A 25,944-nucleotide genomic window follows, 5' to 3' on the forward strand; every position below is an offset into this window, starting at 1 on the left:
TGTATGTATGTATATATATATATGTATGTATATATATATATATATATATATATATATATATATATATATATATATATATATATATATATATATATATATATATATATATATATATATATATATATATATATATACAGTATACTAATTCACAATATTTTATAATCGCAGTCATGTACTGAATATTCTATGTAAAAAAATAAATTTTAAATGAATTATTTATAGTGCGGTCACTTCCACTTCCGACACAAAGACGTGCTATAAATAGCCTTCTTATCTCCCCTCCATCTCTTACCCTCTGTTCTCAGAGAGGAGGTCTTGGTAAATAACTTTTGTTTGTTTGTTTATTTTCATTGTTTGTCTAATTTATCATGTTGTGTCAAAGTAATATTACTAAAATAGGCAGCTACAAAACAGGGAGATACTACCGCCTGGGAAGATATTGATGCATAATGTACAGTATTGTCTAATGGTAGACCCTACAGTGAGTTCTGCTATAACGCGTGTTTTGATAACGCGAATTTGCTCTAACGCGATTTATGAATTCGGAACAATATTTGTATAACGCGATCGCTTGTTTGCTATAACGCGATTTTTGCTTACTATTTCTCCAATTTTGTGGTATTAACTGTGAATATGGTAAAGAAGAATATCTCCAAAAAGCATTCTGATGATAGAATTCCCGGTGATTATCGTAAAAGAAAGGATATAACACTTGAAGAGAAGCTTGATGTTATCAACCTCAAAATCACCCTTCTCCCCATCAAGTTACATTCATATTTTTTCAAGGTAAAGTGTTAAATTTACTGTATGATTTCATTATTAGATATGAATGTAACATTTATTTAGACTGTGCTATCCTTTGTGTTAGGCTAACTACTAAATTTTTTCGATTTCGAGTAAACTGCACCTAACCCTATTTTCTCCATAAGCCCTGTTATTTCTATTACGCGATTTTCTATAACACGATATTTTACAAGAACACAATTATCGCGTTATAGCAGAACTACCTGTACTTCCATATGGCATCACGAAAATTGTGACCAAGTCTTAGGTTGCTGATCTATCTTTCTGCCTCATTTACACACAATTGCAGAGATTCAATTGTTTCTCTTCCTTTGACAACACAACATACATACAATATAATGTTTCTCACCTTTGATCTTTTTTACATTTATTTATGGTTGGTTATTTAAAATAAGGCCAATTCACTTCAAGTATTGGCATCAAATTTTACCAGCTGGTGTACAGTAGTGTAAACACTAGTGACTCACTTAAGCGTCTGTTATTTAACTGGAACTAATGTCGGTGTGAGTAAAATTTTTCCATTTACTTGAAATAATTTACCAATTTATTTGTTTATTTATTTATTTATAATATACTGTAATACAGTATATTAAACATACTGCAAGTATTTTCTATAATTTATAAACTTGTTTTGCAAAAAAGGGAGGCTATACCTGAAAGGTGAAGTTGACCTGATACATTTATGGTGAACATTAAGGACCAAACTCCAAATCCGATGACGTGACTTCGTGTTCATCATGCTCATCCTAAATTTACCACTGTCGGTAGTTTCAAGAACTAAAGCAGTCATTTACTGAATATTCTTTTAAAAAAATAATTTTTTTAAATGAATTATTTATAGGAGATAAGTATTATGATCAGTAAATATACAGATATGCATTACTGACCACCTCGAACACAAAGAAGGCTAAAAATAGTCACAGACGGTCACAGTCAAGGTGACTTTCCCTTTCTTGTCTCCTCACTGGCAAATGGGGGAGGGGTGATGATAGCAGCTGTGTTTATTACCGGGGTATATTGTTCTTTTATGGTATGTTTGACAGGTTTATAATACATTTTTATTATTTTAATATACCGGTATCTTAATTTTGATCCAGCTTCCCAAACGTAAGTTTCAGTATAAAATAATTAGTGGTAGGACCTTGTGAGTGGTTTACGATGTTTCCATCACCACTCTTGACACGCTAAACCACAATACATAAGAGGTAAGAATTTTATACCTGGTGATTAAAACGACCCCTTAACTTTGGGCTGATTTTTTTAAGGTTCAAATTCCGTCTTATAGGCCGAGATATACAGTAGTCTAGTTTTACACGGTTAATTAAACCCATGGAGGTCCGCATATAAAGTGAAACGCTTTAATAAAATAACAGAACCTTTAGGATTAATTGAAATAGAGACTGAGCCGACCGCCAGACTCACCTTTTTATGGCTATAGCCAACACAATATTGTACATTGGGCACGGATGAATACACGCGGAGACAGTGAGGCTGACACGGAGGCGGAGAAATTGGGTGGCAGGGGTGGCAGGGGTGGCAAGGATGCCTAGACCAATCACAGCGAGCAGCGGAGGGGGTGCGTGGGTGGTAAGGATAAGTGGCCCAATCACAGTCTGCGACATCACCGGCACGAGTCTAACGTCAGCGCCCAGCACCTTGCCCTGCTGCTTGCCGCGTACATGATGGAATTTACCGTGTAAATAATAATTATCTCTTCTGACAGGTGCCGCGTAAAAAATATCCGCGTAAAACCAGACTATACTGTACAGTCGGCCCTTAACATACGCGGGGGTTAGGTAACAGAGATACCCGTGAATGTTAAAAATCCGTGTACTTTTGCTGCTGCCCCCCATGTCCTTATTTACCGTATATACCTGTGTGTAGTTCGAGTTTTTAAGACCAAATTATTTTGCAAAAAATTGGGGGTCGACCTCTAAAAGGGTAATAGTTTCGTTAGGTTGAAAAATATTTACCAGTAACTACCAGTAAACAATGGAAACGACGCACCAACGCACCACCAGCTGTGAGTGTCGGTACAGTCGCCAGGGCAGTCTCTTGCGTCATCATAGCTAGCCCAAAGTAGCCAAATCCATGGTATGGTATACACAGGACGATGTAAAACAAAGTATTCATTTGTTAAAGTTTATTTATAGATACTGTACATAAATTTTTGTTCATTACATTTGAAACATCAATCTTTGTTAATTAAATTTGATACAAAAGAAAACTACGATACCGTATTTTCATTAAAATATTACATCACAAGTATATTTTACCTTAACTGTGACTGAATGAATATATTCTCAGAAATAAATATGGAAATGTAATATTTTGGCTGAAATGACGTACATATTACTGTACAGTGGAAAGTGGGATAAAATTATGAAAACAATGACTTTCGCTTTCTTTCGTTGTTCAAAAGATTTTACCGTAATCGCTTTTCGAATGGTTTTCAGTTAAAAAACTGTTGTACTGTACTCGTACTGTATTACAATAATATTCTATCCTATCATTAGCCTTATAATCCCACAACTGAAAACCATTCGAAAAGCGATTACGGCAACATCTTTTGAACGAAAGAAAGAGAGAGTCATTGCTTGCGTCACAATTTTATCCCACTTTCCACTGTAATACGTACATCATTTCAGCAAAAATATTACATTTCTATGTTCTCAGAAATAAATGGTAGTTTTGTTGAAACGTAATGTACAGTATTTAATATTAAAATGCAAAAATAGCTATAAAAACAATTAATACACCCGAAATATACTGGCTGGCATCTCCACTCGTCCCTGCTCCTGCTCCCGCGTCCAAGGTCACCTCACCACTCCTCCCAACTCGCTCCCTCCTCCACCTCTACCTCCTCACCGTCACTACTGCCGACAACAAACACAAATGTTTTGTGAATAACTGCACCTCCACTTCCTATGTACAGTACTTGTACTGAACTGTACAGTGCTGTGCATTTTTACAAACAATAAACATGGCAAGAAAAGCTATTAAAAAAAGAGATAAGAATTTCACTTTACTGTACCGTACCTCTCCTCGGCGACAGGGCGGGGGTCATCGGGCTTATCGTCACTCAATTCCATAACAGGTGGTGAAGTGGGGGCGACGGTGGATTCAGCTGCTTCCTCACTGCCGCCAGCGATTGATGGTGTTGAATCTCTCCTTCGGTGATCAAAGAACATGGTGATGGGGAGTTGTCGTCTCTTTCTTTTCATTTCTTCCATGATGTTTTTGTATGGAACAAAAGCATCATCCATCCCTCGCATGAATTTCAGGGCACGCACCATGGAGGGGTCCATACTATAGGCCAGGTTTTTCAGTGCCTCAATCATCCTGGTCATCTCCCCCAACTTCTCCAACGTTATTTCTTGGTGCTCTTCCTCATCCTCTTTCCCTTTCGCTTCCTCTTCCTCTTCCTTGCCTGAGTCTACTAACTCCTGTAGATCCTCCTCGGTCAGCTCAGTGTCGTGCTCTTAAATTAGCTCCCTAATCTCGTCCTCTGCCATGTCCTGGAAGCCTTCAGCAGCCACTTTCCTTGACAGTGCCAGGGTCTTTCTGAATATTTTCATTAAAATCCATCAAAATCATTTTCCTTGTCATCGTCTTAAGCACCAAACAGCTCCTCCCAGTCTTCTCCTTGAACAGGGCAAGAGGGTACGTGTTTTTCGAATCGTTTTCAATTAAAAAAATGTTACAGCACATGTATATTTTACCTAAACTGTGCCTGAATGAATATATTCTCAGAAATAAATAGTAGTTTTGCTGAAACATGATGTATTTCAATGTAAAATAGGATAAAATACATGACGAAAACAAGAGACTTTACCTAACCTTCTGATGTTCAAGATATGTTACTCGTTTTTTTAGTAGTTTTCGGTTAAAATACTCTTATATTAGTGATATTCTATTCATACTGTGCTTGATATAATACATTCACGGAAATGTAATATTTTTGCAACTACAATGCTGATGTGAACACAAGCGTGGTTACAGCGAGACTGACTGAGTGAGGGAGAGCTATGCGTGTGTGTGAGGTTGCGGGAGCGGGCGGTGTCCCGTGTTCGGTGCTGCGCGCGAGTTGAATGGCGCGCGATTTGAATGTACTTCAATGTACAGAATATTCCTCCGGCGGGGCAATCCGCGTATTTGCGAATCCGTGAATGCTAAACCCGCGTATGTGAAGGGCCGACTGTATATGTAAAATATGACAATAAACCTTAATAATTTGTGTACCAAAATATACAGAGAAGGTGTATTTATATATTGGCCTAATTATAGTCATGTCATGTGAGCAAACTGTGGATTATGTAGAGTCCATGACTCGGCGTCACAAAGAAACAAGCGCCAGTTTGCTCTCTGTCGTGAGGTTCAGGTCAGTGGACTTAATTGTTAAAGACATGAGTGACCCATTGGTTGTTCTTTATTTAAAAATTTTAAACTTTATTTGCCAACATTTACAAAAATTAACCTGCTTTTCCAGAGGGAGACTCCTACAATTATAAGAATTTACTAGGGTATTTTTTCATGTCCGGAGTTGATGCAAAAGGCAGACATTACAACCTATGACCTATGTCATAAAAACAACCACCTACCAATTAATCAGATTTTCTTGAGCTCAGCTGTGCATGGGTTGCTTCAGACTGAGGAGTATCAAAATCATGGCATGGTAGATGATGTGTGCCGTAGATGTCGCACCTTTATGATTACTATGTGCATGCAGTTGAAGATCAGATTTTATTTCAATGATAACTCTGGTACTATATACGTGCTCAATTTTATCTCAAAATCTTTTTAGACTTCAGGTCCAGGACTGCGATGACCTCTTAACATGATTTAGCAAAGATTGTGCCTCGCCTTTATGACGGAGATATACAGACATTGGATTATGAGTGGAGAAACATTGATTCCACTCCTTTGCCAAAACTGGGCCACCAACAACCACGTCACCATCAACCATACCAAGACCATGGTTATGCACATCAACCTCTCCTCCGACATTGTCCCACCTCCTTCCATTACTCTAGGTCCGAACACACTCCAGGTTGTAGATTCCACGAAGCTCCTCGGCGTCACCAAAGACAACAAACTAAATTGGAAACCACACGTCAGTGAAGTTATCAAATCCTCCAGTTTCCGTCTCCACCTCCTACGCCGACTCAAGTCCCTCGGAGTTCCTGCACACGAGCTCCTCAGTGTTTACACAACATTCATACTTCCCAAGCTCACCTATGCCTCCCCCACCTGGTCTTCCTCCCTAAATGCCACACAACGTAAACACCTAGAAAAAGTGCAAAAGAGGGCATGCAAGATTATTCTCCCCTTCCTACTCCACATATCAAGAAGCGCTCAACACACTGACCCTTCGACTCTCACTGACCATCACCACGACCTCATCTGCAAATTTGGTAAGAAGCTTCTACACCATCCTCGACACCGGCTCCTACTACCACCTGAGATCCCTAGTCCGAGAATTGCTGTTCGACACCACAACCGCATCCAGCCCATACGTGCACGAACTGATCGCTATAAGAACAGCCCAGTCCCAACCATTGTAAAAATTATCAATAACTTGTAATAAATCAGTGTATTCACTCCCAGTAAACACTACTCCTTGCACTGTCACTATGTTGAAATGAACTGTAGTTTGAGCTTTTCCCCATCTAGTTATTATATGTCTTATTTGTGTCACTCATGTTACTTGTATATTATTTGTAATTCGTAACCCATTCCCCAAATATGTAACTGTATATTTTCAGCCTTCTGGCTGCCAAGCTCTTTCAATAAACCGTTAATTATTATTATTATTAACTGAGAGACGATAAATGTGGGATTGTAGAATTTAATGTGAAATTTGAACAAACGACTGATACGAAGGATCACATCATATAGTAGGTAGCTACCAAACAGAAAGGTACTACCACCTGGGAAGATATTGGAAGCATAATGTGTTGTCTAATGGTAGACCCTGCTGCCATATGGCATCGCGAAAATTGTGACCAATTCTCAGGTTGCTGATCTGACTTTCTGCCTCATTTACACACAATTGCAGGTCTCAATGGTTTCTCTTACCATTGACAACACAATATACATACAGTATAGTCTCAATTTACGCGGATTTCCTTTACACGGTTGGTCATTTAAGCGGCACCTGGCCAGACCGGCAATTACTAGTTACGCTGTACATTCCATCATTTATGCGGGAAGCGGCGCGGGCAGGATGCGCGCTAGGTCGCCCAGTCAACAAAACATTACCAAGTTCTTCACCTGCCACCCACCACAGCCAGCCCAAGTCAGTGATAGTGATATTGAGGGGTTTGACAAAGAGGCCCTGCAAGTCTCTGTGGTGGATAGTGATACAGGTGATACAGGTGCGGGCCAATAATCTGCCCTCTGCCTCGGAACCAACCCCCCATCCCCATGTGCCCAGCCATCTCTTCTACTAACGTAAGTGTTAAAAAACCTAACATTATTGATACAGTCATGCGCTGGTTAACGTCCAAGATACGTTCTTGGAAACGTGACGTTAACCGAAATGGACGTTGTCCGATCATCACATAAGCTTTGTATTTATACTTACGTGTATGTGGAATACTATATACGTACATATACACTTTTACTCTTAAATCACTACTGTAATGTGATACAGGTGATTAATTTTTATCTTTTGTGCAAAATATATGACGTTTATATTCAATTTATTTGCTGTCTTACAAGGATTCCAGCAATGCAAATTATATTCTCCTAACTTTAGTCTGTGATATTATATAAGATAAAAACTGTAAGCCTAAAACCCTGGATGGGCAGATAGGGGAGAGGGAGGGAGGGAGGGAGGGAGGGAGGAGGGAGGAGGGAGGGAGGGAGGAGGGAGGGAGGGAGGGAGGGAGGAGGGAGGGAGGGAGGGAGGGAGGGAGGGGAGGGAGGGAGGAGGGAGGAGGGAGGGAGGGAGGGAGGGGAGTGGGAGGTGAGGTGGTACGTTTGACAGTTGGCGCCCAAGGTCTAACTCGTGTTTATTTATCAGTCCTTAGGTGACTAAGCTTCTCTCTTATAAAAAGCCGCCAGTGAAATGACCTGGGTGAATATACAGTAATTTACATTGCTGGGATTCTTGTAAGATGGTGATAAATTTGAATATAAACAAGCTATAATTTGGACTAGACATAACAATTTTAGTACCGTAATCAATTTAGTTCATGTACTGTATACTCCAGCTTTGCACTAATGTCATTTATTTCTTTTACGTTTCTTTTAGTATGGTGTGTGCATGTAAATGGATGAAAATAAATGAAGAAATTTATGTAAATCTACCCAAAAATAGTTAAAAAACTTTATGTCGTATAAAATGTACTACAGTACTGTACACTAATGTGCTACAATTTTTATCTCTTGAGCAAAATATATGACGTTTATATTCAAATTATTCGCTGTCTTGCAAGGATTCCATTAATGCCAATTATATTCTCCTAACTTTAGTCTGTGATATTATATGAAAAACTTAAAGCTTAAAACCCTGGCTGGGCGGATGGGGGAGAGGGAGGGGGGAGTGGGAGGTGAGGAGATTGACTGTTGGCGCTGAAGGTCTGTGTGTTTATTTATCAGTCCTTTAGAGTGACTAACTTTTCTCTTATAATTTGCCACCCAAACAACCTGGGAGAATATAATTTACATTGCTGGGATTCTTGTAAGATAGTGATTAATTTGAATATAAACAAGCTATATTTGCAATAGACATAACAATTTTAGTACCGTAATCATTTAGTACATGTACAGTACAGGTTAGCACTAAGGTCATTTATTTCTTATATGTTTCTTTTAGTATGGTGTGTGCATGTAAATGAATGAAAATAAATGAAGTGGTCCCTTGTTAACCAAGCGATCACTGTATTGCAGTGTACTTGTACTGTACAATATTGACTAAATTCACTAGATAACGTACACAACTAACGAAACACAGAGGTTAGGAAGGCTAATAAAATAACATAATGTCTTCACGATGCATATGTGATGCAAACATGACTGCGCCCGCTCAAAGGCGACTTATGTTCGCTATGTCCCATTATTTGAATGTTTTTTTTTTTCAAATATTTTTTCATGGGCCACGGACGTACATGCGATCGGACCATCATAAAATTAAGGTGTTATTTTTACTACAACGTACGTATTGTGTCGGAAAAAGGGTAGTCTGGGAGTTGGCCCAGTCAATATTTCAATTAATCCCATATGTTCTGTTATTTTGTTTACGCGTTTCTCGTTTTACACGGACCTCCACGGATTTAATTAACCGCGTAAACCAAGACTATACTGTATATTGTTTCTCACTCCTGATCTTTTTTTTTCCATTTTTGTATTGCTTTATGGTTCTTTATTATTATTATTAATACATTTTCGTCCCCCAGGCCCCGATGTGGGTGAGTGACCTGTGCCCGGGTGGGCTACTCCCTGTAAAAATAAAAAAAATAAAAAATCCACATTTGCATAGCAGGTTTTGTCACTACCAATGTCCAGTGCAGCTGTGGAAAAGTTATTCTTCAAAATTATTTTAATGAGAACAGTCACAGGAATCGCTTACAGATACCATCCATCAATGCCTGAATTTCAGTTTCTGAAGCTGTAAAATCCCAAGGTTGCTGTGTGAAGATTACCCCATCTCAAGCACTGATAAATAGTTTATAAACATAATATATAAGTGAAGATGATAGTGTGTTTTGGAGGTTTTTGGTTTTCGGGGATAATTGGTGGTGATGAATGGTGTGTCGTTTGCAGTACATTTGTGATTTATAAAGTGAATATCAGACTTTTTTCTTTTTTTTTACGGGAGTTAGCCCACCCGGGCTAGGGTTGAACAACCCTAGGGGGCGAAAAAATAAGAATGAAAGAAATTAAAAACAAAAAAGAAAAGGTTATATTAATCTACACCACAAAGATGCTGGAAAACCAGCTTTAAAAGTGAGACAGATTGTATGAGTATGAAAACACAGAAGAAGGCAGAGCATTCCACAGTTTGGCCGTGTGAGGAAAGAAGGAGGTACTATAACGGGTTATTCTCGTGTGACCGACATCCACAGAAAAACCGTGGGCACCGCGGGCAAGACGTGTGTTACTAGCCGATGGCCTTGCCGGCGGTACACAGGATGCCAAATCCACCGAACAATGCCCGTTAAGTACCTGTAAAAGAGAGAGAGTGAAGCAACATTGTGACGATGAGAAAGGGAAGAAAGATTGTCAACTAAAGGAGGGGAGTTAATAAAATGAAATGCCTTTGATTCCACCTTATCTAACAGTTGGACAGAAGAACAGCCACCCTAGATATGAGAGCAGTACTCCAAGTTAGGACGAGTGAATCTCTAATATACTTGGAGCAACTGTTCAGGAGTGGAGTACCTACGGCATCTGTACAGTAGTTACCAGGCTTTGCAGAAGAGTGAAAATGAAACATGGCGAATGAATCCCTTATACAGTATACTTGAAGCAACTGCTCAGGAGTGAAGTAGCTACGGCACCTGTACAGCTTTCCCAACTTTCAGGAGGCACCTTTAGCAACCTCTGTTCTATTACCAATAAAAATGAATATTTAATGGCTGTATCATGTAGTGAGGCATATCAGATTGGATGCGATATACACCCGCTATAACAAAAAAAATTGTTACACCAACATTCCATTCTTTAAATATCAACACCATCCATAATAAATGAGTGTTTTTTTTACGTCACACACGAGTGTGGAATAACGGCAACACTGCCGAGGAGGTGGAAAACATAAACAGGTGTCAATTGTTGTTTGTGGAACTATTTCATTCACTCTAGTAATGATACATGTTTCTCATTATGTTATCATAGGTAATTGACCGGTTTATATATTTTGTTTATCACTGGGCCCATCACTGTTTTCAAATTAGACTATAAGATATGTATTTTTCCCATACATACAGTAAAACCTCGGTTAACTGCCCAGATATGGGGGGAAGGGGCTGATGGATAATCCGAAAGGTAGGTTAATAGTAAATAAAGTCTACGGAAATAAAACATTCATTTTCAAAGTACCTATCCCTAACCTACGTCATTTATGTCCCTCTATTCATTTTTGTTCATTTGCCATTCATATTTCAATAGCAATTGCTTTAAAACATTAACCACTTTAGAAAATAAATATGAAACAGCACAGAAACCGTGAATAAAAAAAGGAAAAGTCAAAGAACATAATACAGGTGGCCTATCAAAAATCCGGCAACCTCGGGACCTGAGGAGTGCCGGATTTTCGAAAATGCCGGAAAACTGGTGGTTATATTTGCTGTATAAGTTTAACAGAAAATGACTACCTGTACAGTCCTTTAAACAAAGAAAATTAAACACTTAAGTTAGGATAATATAATTGATATTGCTGGATTCCTTGTAAGACCAGGAATATTTTGAATATAAATGTCATACATTTTGCACAAAAGATAACATATTTATTCAGAGTAAACAATATATCTAAAATTTGTATGTCTAATGCAAAATCTATGATGTTTATATTCAAAATGATCATCAAATTGTAAGAATTCCAGCAATGTAAATTATATTCTGGCCGGGTAATTTGTATGAATTTTATGAGCTAAAACAAATATCTTCAGTTAATAAAAAAAATATATTCTTCACGACACTATCTGTCAATCAAAGTACCCCAACTTGCCTCCCCCCCTCTTCCAACCGCGCCAGATGGTCGGTCGGTCGGTCGGTCCCAACCCTCCCCCCCACCCCCACCTTCCATCCCTACCAGAGAAATGTTGGGTGAAAAAACCAATTTTAACTTTTAGTAATAAATAATACCTCAAACTAAAGTTAGGATAATATAATTGACATTGCTGGATTCCTTGTAAGACCAGGAATATTTTGAATATAAATGTCATATATTTTACACAAAAGATAACATATTTATTCAGAGTAAACATTATATCTAAAATTTGTATGTCTAATGCAAAATCTATGATGTTTATATTCAAAATGATCATCAAATTGTAAGAATTCCAGCAATGTAAATTATATTCTGGCCGGGTAATTTGTATGAATTTTATGAGCTAAAACAAATATCTTCAGTTAATAAAAAAAAATATTCTTCACACCATGCCAGATGGTCAGACGGTCCCTCCCTCCCTCCACCCCCACCAACCCTCCCTACCAGATAAATGTGTGGGAAAACCCGACTATTTACCTTTTTAGTAATAAATAATACCTCAGACTAAAGTTAGGATAATATAATTGACATTGCTGGATTCCTTGTAAGACCAGGAATATTTTGAATATAAATATCATATATTTTGCACAAAAGATAACATTTTACTCAGAGTAAACATTATATCTAAAATTTGTATGTCTAATGCAAAATCTATGATGTTTATATTCAAAATGATCATCAAATTGTAAGAATTCCAGCAATGTAAATTATATTCTGGCCGGGTAATTTGTATGAATTTTATGAGCTAAAACATATATCTTCATTAAATAAACAAAGAAATATTTGAAAGTGCGTTCTGAAATCCATGCCCGAAAACTGAAGGTTCCGGTTTATCGGTTGCCGGATTTTTGATAGGCCACCTGTACTGTAATTTAATAACAAAACTTTTATTAATGAAGCACTGTATGGCACATAAGCAGTATCCAAAAACCTTAAAAAAGAATAAAATAGTATTTACAGTACAGGTTGACAACCCTTCATCCGAAATTCCGAAAAGCTCTGACAACCGAAAGTTTTTTTTTTTTTTTTAACAGGGATTAGCCCACCCGGGCATAGATCACTGACCCACATCAGGGACTGGGGGGCGAAAATGTAATAGTAATAGTAATAGTAATAGTAATAGTAATAGTAATAGTAATAGTAATAATAACTATAATAATAATAATCATTCATAGTAAATAAAAATTTTAATAAAAATACAGCAAAATAAAATAATAATGATAACAACAATAATAATAATAATACTAATAATAATAATAATAATAGTAATAATAATAATAATAATAATAATAAAATAATGTAATACAGTGATCCATCGGTTAATGAGCGCCTCGGTTAACGATTTACCTTCCACAAGATTCTTAACTTTGGTTAACGAGCAATCCCTCGATTAACGAGTTTTTTAAGAGCCGACTTCAAGAGGTTTTCGCTTGCATTTGGCGGTCCACCAGCTGTAGTATTAGTCCGCCAATACAGTAATCGGTTTTAGGGCTTAAATTCCTTACTATTTTAGTTAATATCAAGAAGTTTATACTATTCAATAATTTTAAAAGTTTAATATTAACTTTTTTAGTCATTTTAACAATTATTGAACATAATTGAAGGTAAAGAAACTAGTTTCTGGCGTGCCATCCAGCCTGTTAACACACCAGACAGGCGTTAGTCTCTCTCTGTTTTCAGTGGAGGTAACATCATGCTTGAGACTCTCTTCAACTAAACGCTTTTTTCTGTGTTTCCAAGCAAATTATTGGTCATTTTGAAATTTATTTTACATATTGACAATATATAATGCAGTGCAGTGTTGATTTAAAGAAAATAATCTTAATTACACCAAGAGAACTAAAATTTTATGGGTGAAATGGTGCCATGGGGTGACTTCTCTTCCACCCCAATGCCTTCTCTTCTCCCTTCTCCTCCACCCCCATTCTAATTCCCATCATCATCATCATCATCATCATCATCATCCAGGAGCCTTCTACATACACACCTCAAAGTAAGTGTACTTTTCTACCTTTTTTGTTGAATTTAGGCAATTTTCGGCGAGCTGGAACCAATTACCCAAAAACCCATTGAAACAATGGTTTCGGTTAACGAGTTTTCGGTTAACGAGCAACCTTCTGGAACGGATTGTGCTCGTTAACCGAGGGACCACTGTAATGTAATGTAAAAATGTAATAATAAAATAATAATAATAATAATAATAATAATAATAATAAAAATAATAATAATAAAGAAATACAAGAATGAAAAAAAGATCAAAAGTGATAAACACGACCTAGACCTATGAATTATTATTATTATTATAATTTTTATTACATTTTCGCCCCCAGGCCCTGATGTGGGTCAGTGATCTATGTCCGGGTGGGCTAATACACATTAAAAAAAAAAAAAAATTAACCATTCTGAAAACTGAAAAATTCCGAAATGCCTCTGGCCCCAAGGATTTCGGATAAGGGATTGTCAACCTGAACCATAATCCTTCCATGAATGCATGTACAGTAGAGCCACTGTGTTGTGGTTTTATGTAGAGAATTAGTTATCTGAATCACTCTCGTCTATTGACATGACAAGTGGATCATCGGCATGATTATCTGAAGCATCAGCTGAGAAGGAGGAGGGTTGAGGGTTAGCTGAGATAGAAGGCCCAGGCTCACTTGATGATGGTGTTTTATAGGGTTTAGGTTAAAAGAAAGTATCAATCTTCACCTGTTTGAATTTCTGGTATTGCCTTTTTATAATCAACTCTCTCAATGTACGTAAATGTTCGTAGTGCAGATGGAAGAAAGGATCATTGCTGTAATCAATGTGTCCAATTATACGGTCGATCCAGTCACGCATATCAGACAGCTTTTAACCTTTAAAGTTACTCGCCTCATCATCATCATCATTATCTTCATCTTCTAATTCTTCATCATCGCCTTGATTCTGAACACTGGCAGCAATTTCTGCTTCTGACAGTATCTGGTAACCAGGGTCACCATCATCAACCTCCAACCATTCACTTATATCATTAGAACAAACATGATGCTCCCCTGCAAGACGTAAGTGTGCACATAAATCATCATTTTCAAACCCATCAAAATCAAACTCAACTTCTTCATCTTTCAAAAGTTTTTTCCAGCAATTTTGCAAGGTTGACTGCTTAATATTTTTCCATGCTCTGACTAAATTAAACACACACGACTTCATGTTATATGAGCGAATGTTTTCAAGTGTACGCTCACCTCGCCTATCCTCCTCCCCGTCATCATCTTCTAGCACCACGATAACTTCATCCATGAAGTAGATTTTGTAAATCCTCTTAACAGCAACTATTATGCCTTGATCCATCGGCTGGATATGAGATGTTGTATTGGGAGGCATAAACATACACTTAATTTTGCCGTCGCTGCTGGTCAAGCTCTCAACACCTGGATGCTCAGGAGAGTTATCCAACAAAATAATGGCTTTTACATCCTCTGGCTTCACCTCCTTTTCTTCTATTTGAAATTTTCTTATTTCAACTTCAGTTTTCAGAAACCAGTCCAAGCAAATATCGCGGGTGAACCGAACAGAAGGGTTATTATAATACAGTCAACCCTCACTTTACGTGGTTAATGTAACCCTCAGGGTACCGCGGAAAGTGAGAAACGCGTAAAGTGAATAACATAACATATGGGATTAAATGAAATAGAGACCAGCTGACCCCCAAACTCCACTTTTTCCAACACAATACCTATGTTCTAGTAAAAATAACATCTTAATTTTATGATGGTACATGCACACAATTAATACTTAAGAGAAATAGAGAAATACAGTCGCCAAGTTAATGTCCATTCAAATAATGGACTCGACTCCCTCCCCCTCTTCTCACACTACACTGCTGGCTCTTCCCTCTCTGAGAAATTTTTGGGGGGAAAACCAGGTATAGTAATAAATAATACCTCAAACTAAAGTTAGGATAATATAATTGACATTGCTGGATTCCTTGTAAGACCAGGAATATTTTGAATATAAATGTCATATATTTTGCACAAAAGATAACATATTTACTCAGAGTGAACATTATATCTAAAAATTTTATGTCTAATGCAAAATATATGATGTTTATATTCAAAATGATCATCAAATTGTAAGAATTCCAGCAATGTAAATTATATTCTGGCCGGGTAATTTGTATGAATTTTATGAGCTAAAATAAAAATCTTCAGTTAATAAAAAAAAATATATTCTTCACACGGTAACAGATGGTCGGTCGCCGGTCCCTCCCTCCCTCCCCCCCACCCCCCACCAACCGTCCCTACTAGATAAATGTGTGGGAATACCAGACTGTTTACCTTTTTAGTAATAAATAATAAATCAGACTAAAGTTAGGATAATATAATTGACATTGCTGGATTCCTTGTAAGACCAGGAATATTTTGAATATAAATATCATATATTTTGCACAAAAGATAACATATTTACTCAAGAGTAAACATTATATCTAAAATTTGTATGTCTAATGCAAAATCTATGATGTTTATATTCAAAATGATCATCAAATTGTAAGAATTCCAGCAATGTAAATTATATTCTGGCCGGATAATTTGTATGAATTTTATGAGCTAAATAAAAAAATTATACTTCACCCGTGTAAAGGGGTACACCCACTGCGGAATGTGAGCATCCTGGGTTCTGCCAGGGCACCGCGTAAACGTAGAAACGCGGAATGTGGGACCGCGTAAAGTGAGGGTTGACTGTAGTACACTGGTAATTTATGCATTACATCCTTTAACAATCTAGGCTGCCTCGACTTCCCCACCATCGCAGGTTTCAACCGGTGTGAGCCATCAGCGTTGGCGCAAAATAATGCAGACACTCTCTGTTTATTCAGTTTCCGATCGGGTGTGCTAGAAGATTTGTTTTCCGCTTGTGTGTTCTTTGGGACTGCCTTCCAAAATAACCCAGTTTCATTTGCATTGTAAAGCTGAAATTTTTCAAGTTTGGCAGACTGAATGACCTCGTTCAATTTCTAACAAAAAGGCTCTATAGCCTCAAGATCTGCACTGAGACTCTCACCACACACAGGCTTATTACTGATGCCGTGGCGCTTACGAAACCGCCAAAGCCAACCAGAACTAGCCTTGAAATGTGCCACACCGAGATGCTGGGCAAGACGTTCAGCAGCATGCTGGATGTCACAACCACGAACGGGAACACCACTTGATCTTTGTTGTGAAAACCACCTGTAAACCTATTCTTCTAATTCACTATCTTTCGGCAATTTCAATGTTTTTCTGATTGAGGTGGCTTCCTTTCCCTTTTCACTAATATCAAACTTAAGAGAAAAACCCTTTATCTTATCCTGATTATGCCTCAGATCTTTCACTGTTGTAACACCTACATTATACTCAACCGCGAGGCTTGCTATTGATCTTGCTTCCTTCAATTGGTTTAGTATTTTCAACTTATCATTAATGCTAAGCACAACAAGCTTCCTTTTGCCTTTAGTTGGCGTCATTGTCACTTTAGCAAACACATGGAAGCACAAATACGCATTCAGAAGGAGTAGCATACTCTGCAGTATCTTGACGAAGACTAAGGCCCGATCAGTGTTGCCAGCTCGATAGGTACTCATGGCGCCCAATTAAAACAAAAATGCGCCCAATTTGAAATCTGTGTAAGTACAGTACACAAAAAAATATATACGTGCAATATATAATTTTCCATAAAATGCATATTATTGTGAGTGATGCCTCACTCACACCAGCTGTCCCGCGTTAGTCAAGCGCCCGGTAGCATCAGGTCCAAGTCATGTTCGATATCACACGAGTGATGTACCAAAAGAAACTTTAAGTTTTCAGAGCGTTTCGGTTTTCATAATTCTGGATAAAGAATTGTCAACCTGTATAAGAGTTGTTTATTTCATGCACTATATGCAGTGAGTAAACAAAAAAAAATTTATTCTAAGCACTATATGCACTGGGATATGGAAAATAAAACTTATTTATTTATTTTAGGGGTCTGGGATCGACGGTTAATCCGAAAGTCGGTTAATCGAGTTTTACTGTATTTCGATCATACGCCTGGCAACTGGTGCCAGTAAGGAGAGTGAGTTGAGTGAGTGACTGCTGCTAGTTGAGTGTGTCGTCTGCACTTAACTCTCCTCCCTCCTTGCCATATTTCATTGGATTTACTGTTACGTTACATAAATTTCAAATTATGGAGTAAAAAAAATTATAAACAATACTGTACACTATTGTATCATGAATGACAGTTACAGTAGAATGAGTGAGAGGAGCAGTGTTGGGGTGAGTTGCAGTGGGTGGAAGGTGAAATTATGATTTAGGTGGTGATAATAGAGGTAGTGGTGGAGATCATGGAGCTGGTGGTGAGAAAGCAGAAAGGTGGAGTGTGGGTAGGACCACAGCAATCCAACCTGCACAGGTTACAAAATTGAGCTATGGTGTATGTAAAGAACAGATATTTGTAAATAAATTTCTCCACCAGCTTCTATCTACAATGTGTGTACAGTGAGTTCTGCTATAACGCATGTTTTGACAACGCGAATTGGCTATAACGCGATTTATGAATAGAGGAACGATATTTGTAAAACGCGAACGCTTGTTTGCTGTAACGCGATTTTTGCTTACTATTTCTCCAATTTTGTGGTATCAACTGTGAATATGGTAAAGATGAATATCTCCAAGAAGCATTCTGGTGATCGCATTCCCGGTGATGATCGTAAAAGAAAGGCTATAACACTTGAAGAGAAGCTCAATGTTATCAACCCCAAAATCACCCTTCTCCCCCATCAAGTTATATTCATATTTTTTCAAGGTAAAGTGTTACATTTACTGTATGATTTCATTATTAGATATGAATGTAACATTTATTTAGACTGTGCTATCCTTTGTGTTAGGCTAACTACTAAATTTTTTTCGATTTCGAGTAATCTGCACCTAACCCCATTTTCTCCATAAGCCCTGTTATTTCTATTGCGCGAATTTCTATAACATGAGGTTTTACAAGAACACAACTATCGCGTTATAGAAGAACTGACTGTATCACTCACTACAAACCAATGCTGAAAATTTTATTTAAACTACCCTAACCAAACTTAACTTAACTAACCTAACCTAGACCAATAAGTTTGAGTTAGACAAACCTCTTGTCATCCACTTCAAAGCGATACTGCACAGCATTCTTTGATGTTACTTCACTCTTTCTCCTGAACATCTGTAACACAGAAAAAGAAGGTAACAATTTAAATAGTGATTTACTTAATGCAAAAAGGCACCATATACCATATAGAAAACTCAGATAAAATAACAATGACCCCAAATGGATAAATATTAATTTGAAGAATATTTTTGGACAAAGGAAGGCTATAGGTAGAATAAATCGTCGTGAACTTTACCTCTGAGATTATTATAAAGTGTTGGCCAATAGGATTAAGACCGAGATAAGAAAAGTAAAGTGAAATAATAAGCTAAAAGTATTAAGGAAGGTGAAATCAAACCCCAAGGCAGTGGTACCCAACCTTTTGTAAGCTCTGGGCCTCATTTATCATTGTAAATATAGTGGATGGCATCAAAACCTTTGATCTAAATTCAAGAAAAAAAAAATCTCATAAGTAATACAGTAAACCCTCGAAGATCCGGACCTGTTAAATCTGGATTTCGGAAGATTCGGACAAAAAAAATTGGGGGTTCTGGGATAAGTAGTCTCATTAAGAAGCATTCCCAAACCAGGGTGAAGGTAATTTTAGGCTTAAAGTTTTTATCTTATAAAATGTCAATGACAAAAAATTTGGAGAATATAACTTGCATTGCTGGAATCCTTGCAAGACAGCGGATAATTTGAATATAGACATCATATACTGTATTTTGCAGGGGAGATAAAAATTTTAGTCGATTAGTGTAGTACACTCTAATACAAGTTTTTTCAACTCGTATTTTTGGGTAGATATACATAAATTTCTCCATTTATTTTGACTCATTTACAGTCATGCGCCGGTTAACGTCTGACCGAACAATGTCCGATCGCATATACGTCTGTGCCCCCCCATCCCCCACCCAAAAAAAAAAGTGACGCCTCCCCATACTGGTCAGATATTATGTGTTAAAGGAATATGCTTCCTTACTTAGGCTTTTCTAAGCATTTGCCTACAGGTGAAATGTTAACCTACATCTATTGAAGATAAAATCTTTCACCTACAAATTGACAATAACACATTTGCTGTAATCAGACACATCTAGTTGCCTCAACAATTGCAAGTTGCAATTGGGGTTGCAATTTCAAATTCTGTGGCATTACTAAAAATAGTAAAGTTTCTGGTGCACTCTAAGATTAAGAGAGAAAACGGAGGACTCGGGCATCCTGATGTGAGAGAAAACGGACTCGTATGACTCGGGACCAAATAAAAAAAAAGCATAGCTACATGTTTTGTGGACTACAGTATTAAGCGTACCCCTTTCATCACTTTGTAATAAACCTAGCCATACCTATGTGCGTTTATGATATTTACCATAACATTACATATATATTTAGTGGGTATAAATGGTCGTAAAATGGGTGCCTGAACCAATTAGAATAAATCCCATAGGTTCTGTACTTTTGTTATCGGCGGGGTCCCAATTAGGCGTGATAACCAAGGGATGACTGTATATACTTGTGACACTGGCCAGTTGCTTCTGGTGTTATGGTACAGGGGTACCAAGTGACAGCACTAGGATCCCGCTTCCTTTATCAAGGAATAAATAATTAAAATTTAAATTGAAAAAAAAAACATTCAAATAAATTACTATCTTACAAGAATCCCTCCAATGTACGTAATATTCACCCAGGTCGTTTGGGTGGAAAATTATGAGAAGAGCTTAGTCACTTTTAAGTAATGATAAATAAACACGCAGGCAGGCCTTCAGCGCCAACTGTCAAATCTTATCTCAAATAAATAAACAAACAAACGCCAGACATTCTGTCACCACACCTCCCGCCCCCTTCCCCCCCCTCCCCCTCCTCTTCCTACCACCCTCGTGTTCAAGATAAAAGATTGGTGATTTCTTTATGTTAATTTTATATAATATCTCAGACTAAAGTTACGATAATATAAATTGCATTGCTGAAATCCTTGCAAGACAGAGATTAATTTGAATATAAACATCATATATTTTGCTCAAGATATAAAAAATGTAGTACATTAGTGTACAATACTGTAGTACATTTTATAAAAAGTTTTTCAACTGTATTTTTGGGTAGATTTACATAAATTTCTTCATTTATTTTCATCCATTTACATGCACACACCATACTAAAATAAACGTAAAAGAAATAAATGACCTTAGTGCAAAGCTGGAGTGCACATGTACTAATTTGATTACGGTACTAAAATTGTTATGTCTAGTGCGAATTACAACATGTTTATATTCAAATAAATCAGTATCTTACAAGGAATCCCAGCTATGTTAATTATATTCTCCAGGTCATATCACTGGCATTTTAAAATGAAAGAAGCTTAGTAGGACTGTTAAATAAACACACAGAGACCTTCACCTCAAACTTATCACCTCAACCCCCCCAACCCCTCGCTGGGTGGCGGAGCCGTCAGTCCCTCCCCCCAGCCAGGCTTTTAGGCTTACAGTTTTTATCTTATATAATATCTCAGACTAAAGTTAGGAGATTATAATTTGCATTGCTGGAATCCTTGCAAGACAGCCAATAATTTGAATATAAACGTCATATATTTTGCTCAAGAGATAAAAATTGTTGTACATTAGTGTACAGTACTGTAGTACATTTTATAAAAAAGTTTTTCAACTGTATTTTTGGGTAGATTTACATAGATTTCTTAGTGCAAAGCTGGAGTGCACATGTACTAATTTGATTACGGTACTAAAATTGTTTTGTCTAGTGCAAATTATAGCATGTTTATATTCAAATTAATCAGTATGTTACAAGAATCCCAGCTATGTTAATTATATTCACCCAGGTCATTTCACTGGCTTTTTATAAGAGAGAAGCTTAGTCACCTAAGAACTGATAAATATACACGCGTTAGACCTGGGCCTGTGCCAACTGTCAAACGTACTACCTCCCCTCCCCCCACGCCCCCTCGCTCGCTCCTTCCCTCTCTCTCCCATCTGCCCGGCGTTGCTGGAATCCTTGTAAAAGAGTGAATAATTTTAATATAAACGTCATGTATTTTGCACAAGAGATAAAAATTAATCACCTGTATCACATTACAGTAGTGATTTAAGAGTAAAAGTGTATATGTACGTATATAGTATTCCACATACACGTAAGTATAAATAAAAAGTTTATGTGATGATCGGATAACGTCCATTTCGGCTAACGTCACGTTTCCAAGAACGTATCTAGGACATTAACCGTCGCATCACTGTACATGCACACACCATCCTAAATCCATATTGTGAAAAGTGTAAAAGAAATAATTGTTGTAAGGGCAAACCTGTAATGTACTCAAATGTACTACAGTATAGTCTGGATTTACGTGGTTTTTGTTTACGCGGTGCCTTGCCAGAATGAAATGTTTTAATTACGTGGTAAATTTCATCATTTACGCGGCGAGCGGCTGGAGAGGTCCAGACGCGCAGCGCCATTTTTTACTTACGAGGTCCATTCTTCACCATACGCAGGAAGCGGCGCAGTGAGGGGTGCGCATTAAGTTGCTCTTACGTTATCGCTGACGTCATATGACTTATCGGACTGTGATTGGGCCACGCATCCTTACCACGCACGCATTCCCTCCGCCACTAGCTGTGATTGGTCTAATGTAACATGACGTGCCCTGCCACCAGAAGTCGCTGACCTAGCAGGGCCAGTCTCATTGTTCTCAGTCTGCGTATACAGTTCTCTCTTGTGCCCGCTATTCCCCTCACAACGGCTTCAGCTGGACCCCCACCACCCGAAAAAAACCTTGAATTACCTGGACCAAACCATGATTATGTGAAGGAAATCGTCGAGTTGGGGGAGAAAATTAAGCTCATCCTTGACAACGACCCAGACAAGGATCAGTATGAAGTGTCTAATAACCATCTGACGAAAGTTATGGAGCCGTATATCCAGATGTATCTCGACAACATCAATGCTAGTCGTCAACGTAGTATTACGGACTTCTTCGCCAGCAACCCGCCACAACCACAGCCAGCCCAAGTCAGTGATATTGATAGTGACAGTGAGGATATGGACTTTGAGGGGTTTGTCTGGGAGACCGTGCAAACCTCTGAGAGTAGTGAAAGTGATTCACCGGAGGGCAACTAACCTGCCCTCTGCCTCGGAACCAGCTGCCATCCACGCGTGCCGACTCATCTTTTCTACTAACGTAAGTGTTAAAAAAACCTAATTTTATTGATATTTCTTTTAAATATTAATTATGTGTGCATACCATCATAAAATTAAGATGTTATTTTTACAACGTACGTATTGTGTCGGAAAAAGTGGATTTTGGGGGTCGGCCCAGTCTCTATTTTAATTAATCCCATATGTTCTGTTATTTCGTTTACGCGTTTCTCGTTTTACGCGGACCTCCACGGGTTCAATTGACCGCATAAATGCAGACTATACTGTAAAAAATTACTAAAATTGTTATGTCTAGTGCAAACAATAGCATGTTTATCTTTAAATTAATCACTATCTTACAAGAATTCCAGCAATGTAAGTTACAGTACCTGTATATTCTCCCAAGTCAATTCAGTGACATTTTATAAGCGAAAAACTTAAACTCTCTCTATAAGACAGATAAATAAAAACGCACTGGGTAACCTTCGTCGCTGGCTGGTTAATACCTCACCACACCTTACCCCCCCTGCCTGGCTGTCAACTTCACCTCCCCCTTCCCAGGGGTGAAGGTAGTTTTAGGCTTAAATTTTTTATCTCAAAAAAAAATTTCAGACCAAACTTAGCAGAATATAACTTGCATTGCTGGAATCCTTGAAAGATAGCATATAATTTGAGTATAGACATTACATATTTTGTAAAAAATAATTTTTTTTTTACAGTAGTCTTCGTTTACGCGGTCAATTGAACCCGTGAAGGTCCGCGTAAAACGAGAAACACGTAAACGAAATAACAGAACATGTGGGATTAATTGAAATAGAGACTGGGCCGACACGCAAACTCCACTTTTTTCGACACAATACGTACGTTGTAGTAAAATTAACATCTTAATTTTATGATAGTATGCACACAATTAATATTTAAGAGAAATATCAATAATATTAGGTTTTTAACACTTATGTTAGTAGAAAAGATGGCTGGGCACATGGGGATGGGGAGTTGGTTCCAAGGCAGAGGGCAGATTATTGGCCCTCACCTGTACCACTTGTATCAATTGCATCACTATCCACCACAGAGGCTTGCAGGGCCTTTTTGTCAAACCCCTCAAAGTCCATATCCTCACAATCACTGACTTGGGCCGGCTGTGGTGGGTGGCGGGTGAAGAACTCGGTAATGTTTTGTTGACTGGGCAACCTTGTGCGCACCCTGCCCGTGCCGCTTCCCGCGTAAATGATGGAATGAACCGTGTAAATAAAAATTGTCGGTCTGGCAAGGTGCCGCGTAAATGGCCAAACGCGTAAACCAAATCCGCGTAAATCGAGACTATACTGTAGTCCTTTAATGTAGTACATTGAATACAAACCGAGTACAGTAATGTGTTGCTCAAAGTTATGGCTTTTTCACAAGAAAAAGTCTGTATAACTAACCCCAGTAGTCGGGAAAATATGTACTGTATTTTTGGTGTTTTTTTTATTTTTTATTATTATTTATCATTTTTATACATTTTGTACATTTGCCAGAAGATTCGGACAATCGGCTTTTCCAGACAGGTGGTCCGCCCTTTCAGTCCGGATCTTCGAGGGTTCACTGTATTTCCACTAACCAGAATCCATCTTAACCGGAACTCTCTGAGACGTAATTGAAATTTTCTCAGAAACTCGTTCCCAAACCCATAATTTTCCGGAAAATTCCGGCTTTGAAAACAATATTCCGAGGGGCACATTTACTGGAAAATTCTTAGAAAAATTTCCCAGTACCTGGAAAATTTTGGGGATGTGGGAGTTTTTCCAGGGTTTGAGAGATGAAAAGCAGGCACATTTTCCAAAAATATTGAGAAAAAGTTTTTAGTGCCCAGAAAATTGTGGGGATGGGTGATATTTTCCGGGTTCAAGAAATGATGTACAGTCATCCCTTGGTTATCACGGCTAATTGGGACAGCGCCAAGTGCGTGATAACGAAAGTACAGAACCTATGGGGTTGATTCTAATTGGTTCCAGGCACCCAAGACCCAACCCCAACTTTCCCATTTTACGAACATTTAGACCCACTAAAGATATAGTATATATATAATGTTATGGTAAATATCAGAAACACACTTAGGCATGACTAGGTTTATTACAAAGTGATGAAAAGGGTACGCTCAATACTGTAGTCCACAAAACATGTAGCTATACTTTCTTTATTTGAGTCCCCAGTCATAGGAGTCCGTTTTCTCTCGCTTCAGGACGCCTGAGTCCTCCGTTTTCTTTGAATCTCAGAGTGCACCCGAGACTTCTTTATTCCTTAGTAATGGCACAGAACTTGAAATTGCAACCCCAATTGCAACTGGGGTTGCAATTGTTGAGGCAACTTAGATTTGTCTGATAATTATAGTGGGAACATTCAAGATCCATTGTTGAGTGATGTTGAAAGCTTCAACTGTCTTTATGGTTGCTAAAACTTGTCAAGTAAGTGAGTGTCAAGTCTGTCAATATGAGTGGCATGTATGAGTGCTTGTGTTTGTATAACAGCTTTCAAGTTTTGTTACCTCCCTCCATTTTCATCCATCAAATGTGTTTTTGTCAATTTGCAGGTGAAAGATTTTATCCTCAATAGATGTAGGTGAAGCAAGGGGGTAACACTACACCTGGAGGCAACAGTGTTATAACTAAATTCTCGGCCTAAAGATATATACAGTGAACCCTCGCTTTACGTGGTTTCACTTTACGCGTTTCTACATTTACGCGGTACCCTGCCAGAACCGGAATTCCCACTTTACGCGGTGCATCTACTCATATACGCGGGTGAAGTATAATTTTTTTTATTTAGCTCATAAAATTCATACAATTTATCCGGCCAGAATATAATTTACATTGCTGGAATTCTTACAATTTGATGATCATTTTGAATATAAACATCATAGATTTTGCATTAGACATACAAATTTTAGATCTAATGTAAGTATTTTGTTTACTCTGAGTAAATATGTTATCTTTTGTGCAAAATATATGACATTTATATTCAAAATATTCCTGGACTTACAAGGAATCCAGCAATGTCAATTATATTATCCTAACTTTAGTCTGAGGTATTATTTGTTGATACGTTCTTCTCCTCTTTCTCCTGTTTTGTTTGGTGAGCAATCATTGATTAATTATAGATCATCTTTGGAGAATACTATTAAT

At 37.8% G+C, this 25,944-nt stretch overlaps 1 protein-coding gene across 1 annotated transcript in view; it reads right to left on the reverse strand.

Moving 5' to 3' along the window:
- Positions 1 to 25,944, reverse strand: part of LOC121855480 — a 179,957-nt gene that overhangs the window by 140,950 nt on the left and 13,063 nt on the right. Inside the window, exon 3 of the mRNA XM_042350455.1 lies at positions 18,651 to 18,721. Within this exon, the coding sequence (XP_042206389.1) occupies positions 18,651 to 18,721 (71 nt within the window). The remainder of the gene's footprint in view (positions 1 to 18,650; positions 18,722 to 25,944) is intronic.

This window comes from Homarus americanus, unplaced genomic scaffold (genome assembly GCF_018991925.1).
Source record: "Homarus americanus isolate GMGI-L3 unplaced genomic scaffold, GMGI_Hamer_2.0 scaffold48406, whole genome shotgun sequence".
Classification (NCBI taxonomy): domain Eukaryota; kingdom Metazoa; phylum Arthropoda; class Malacostraca; order Decapoda; family Nephropidae; genus Homarus; species Homarus americanus.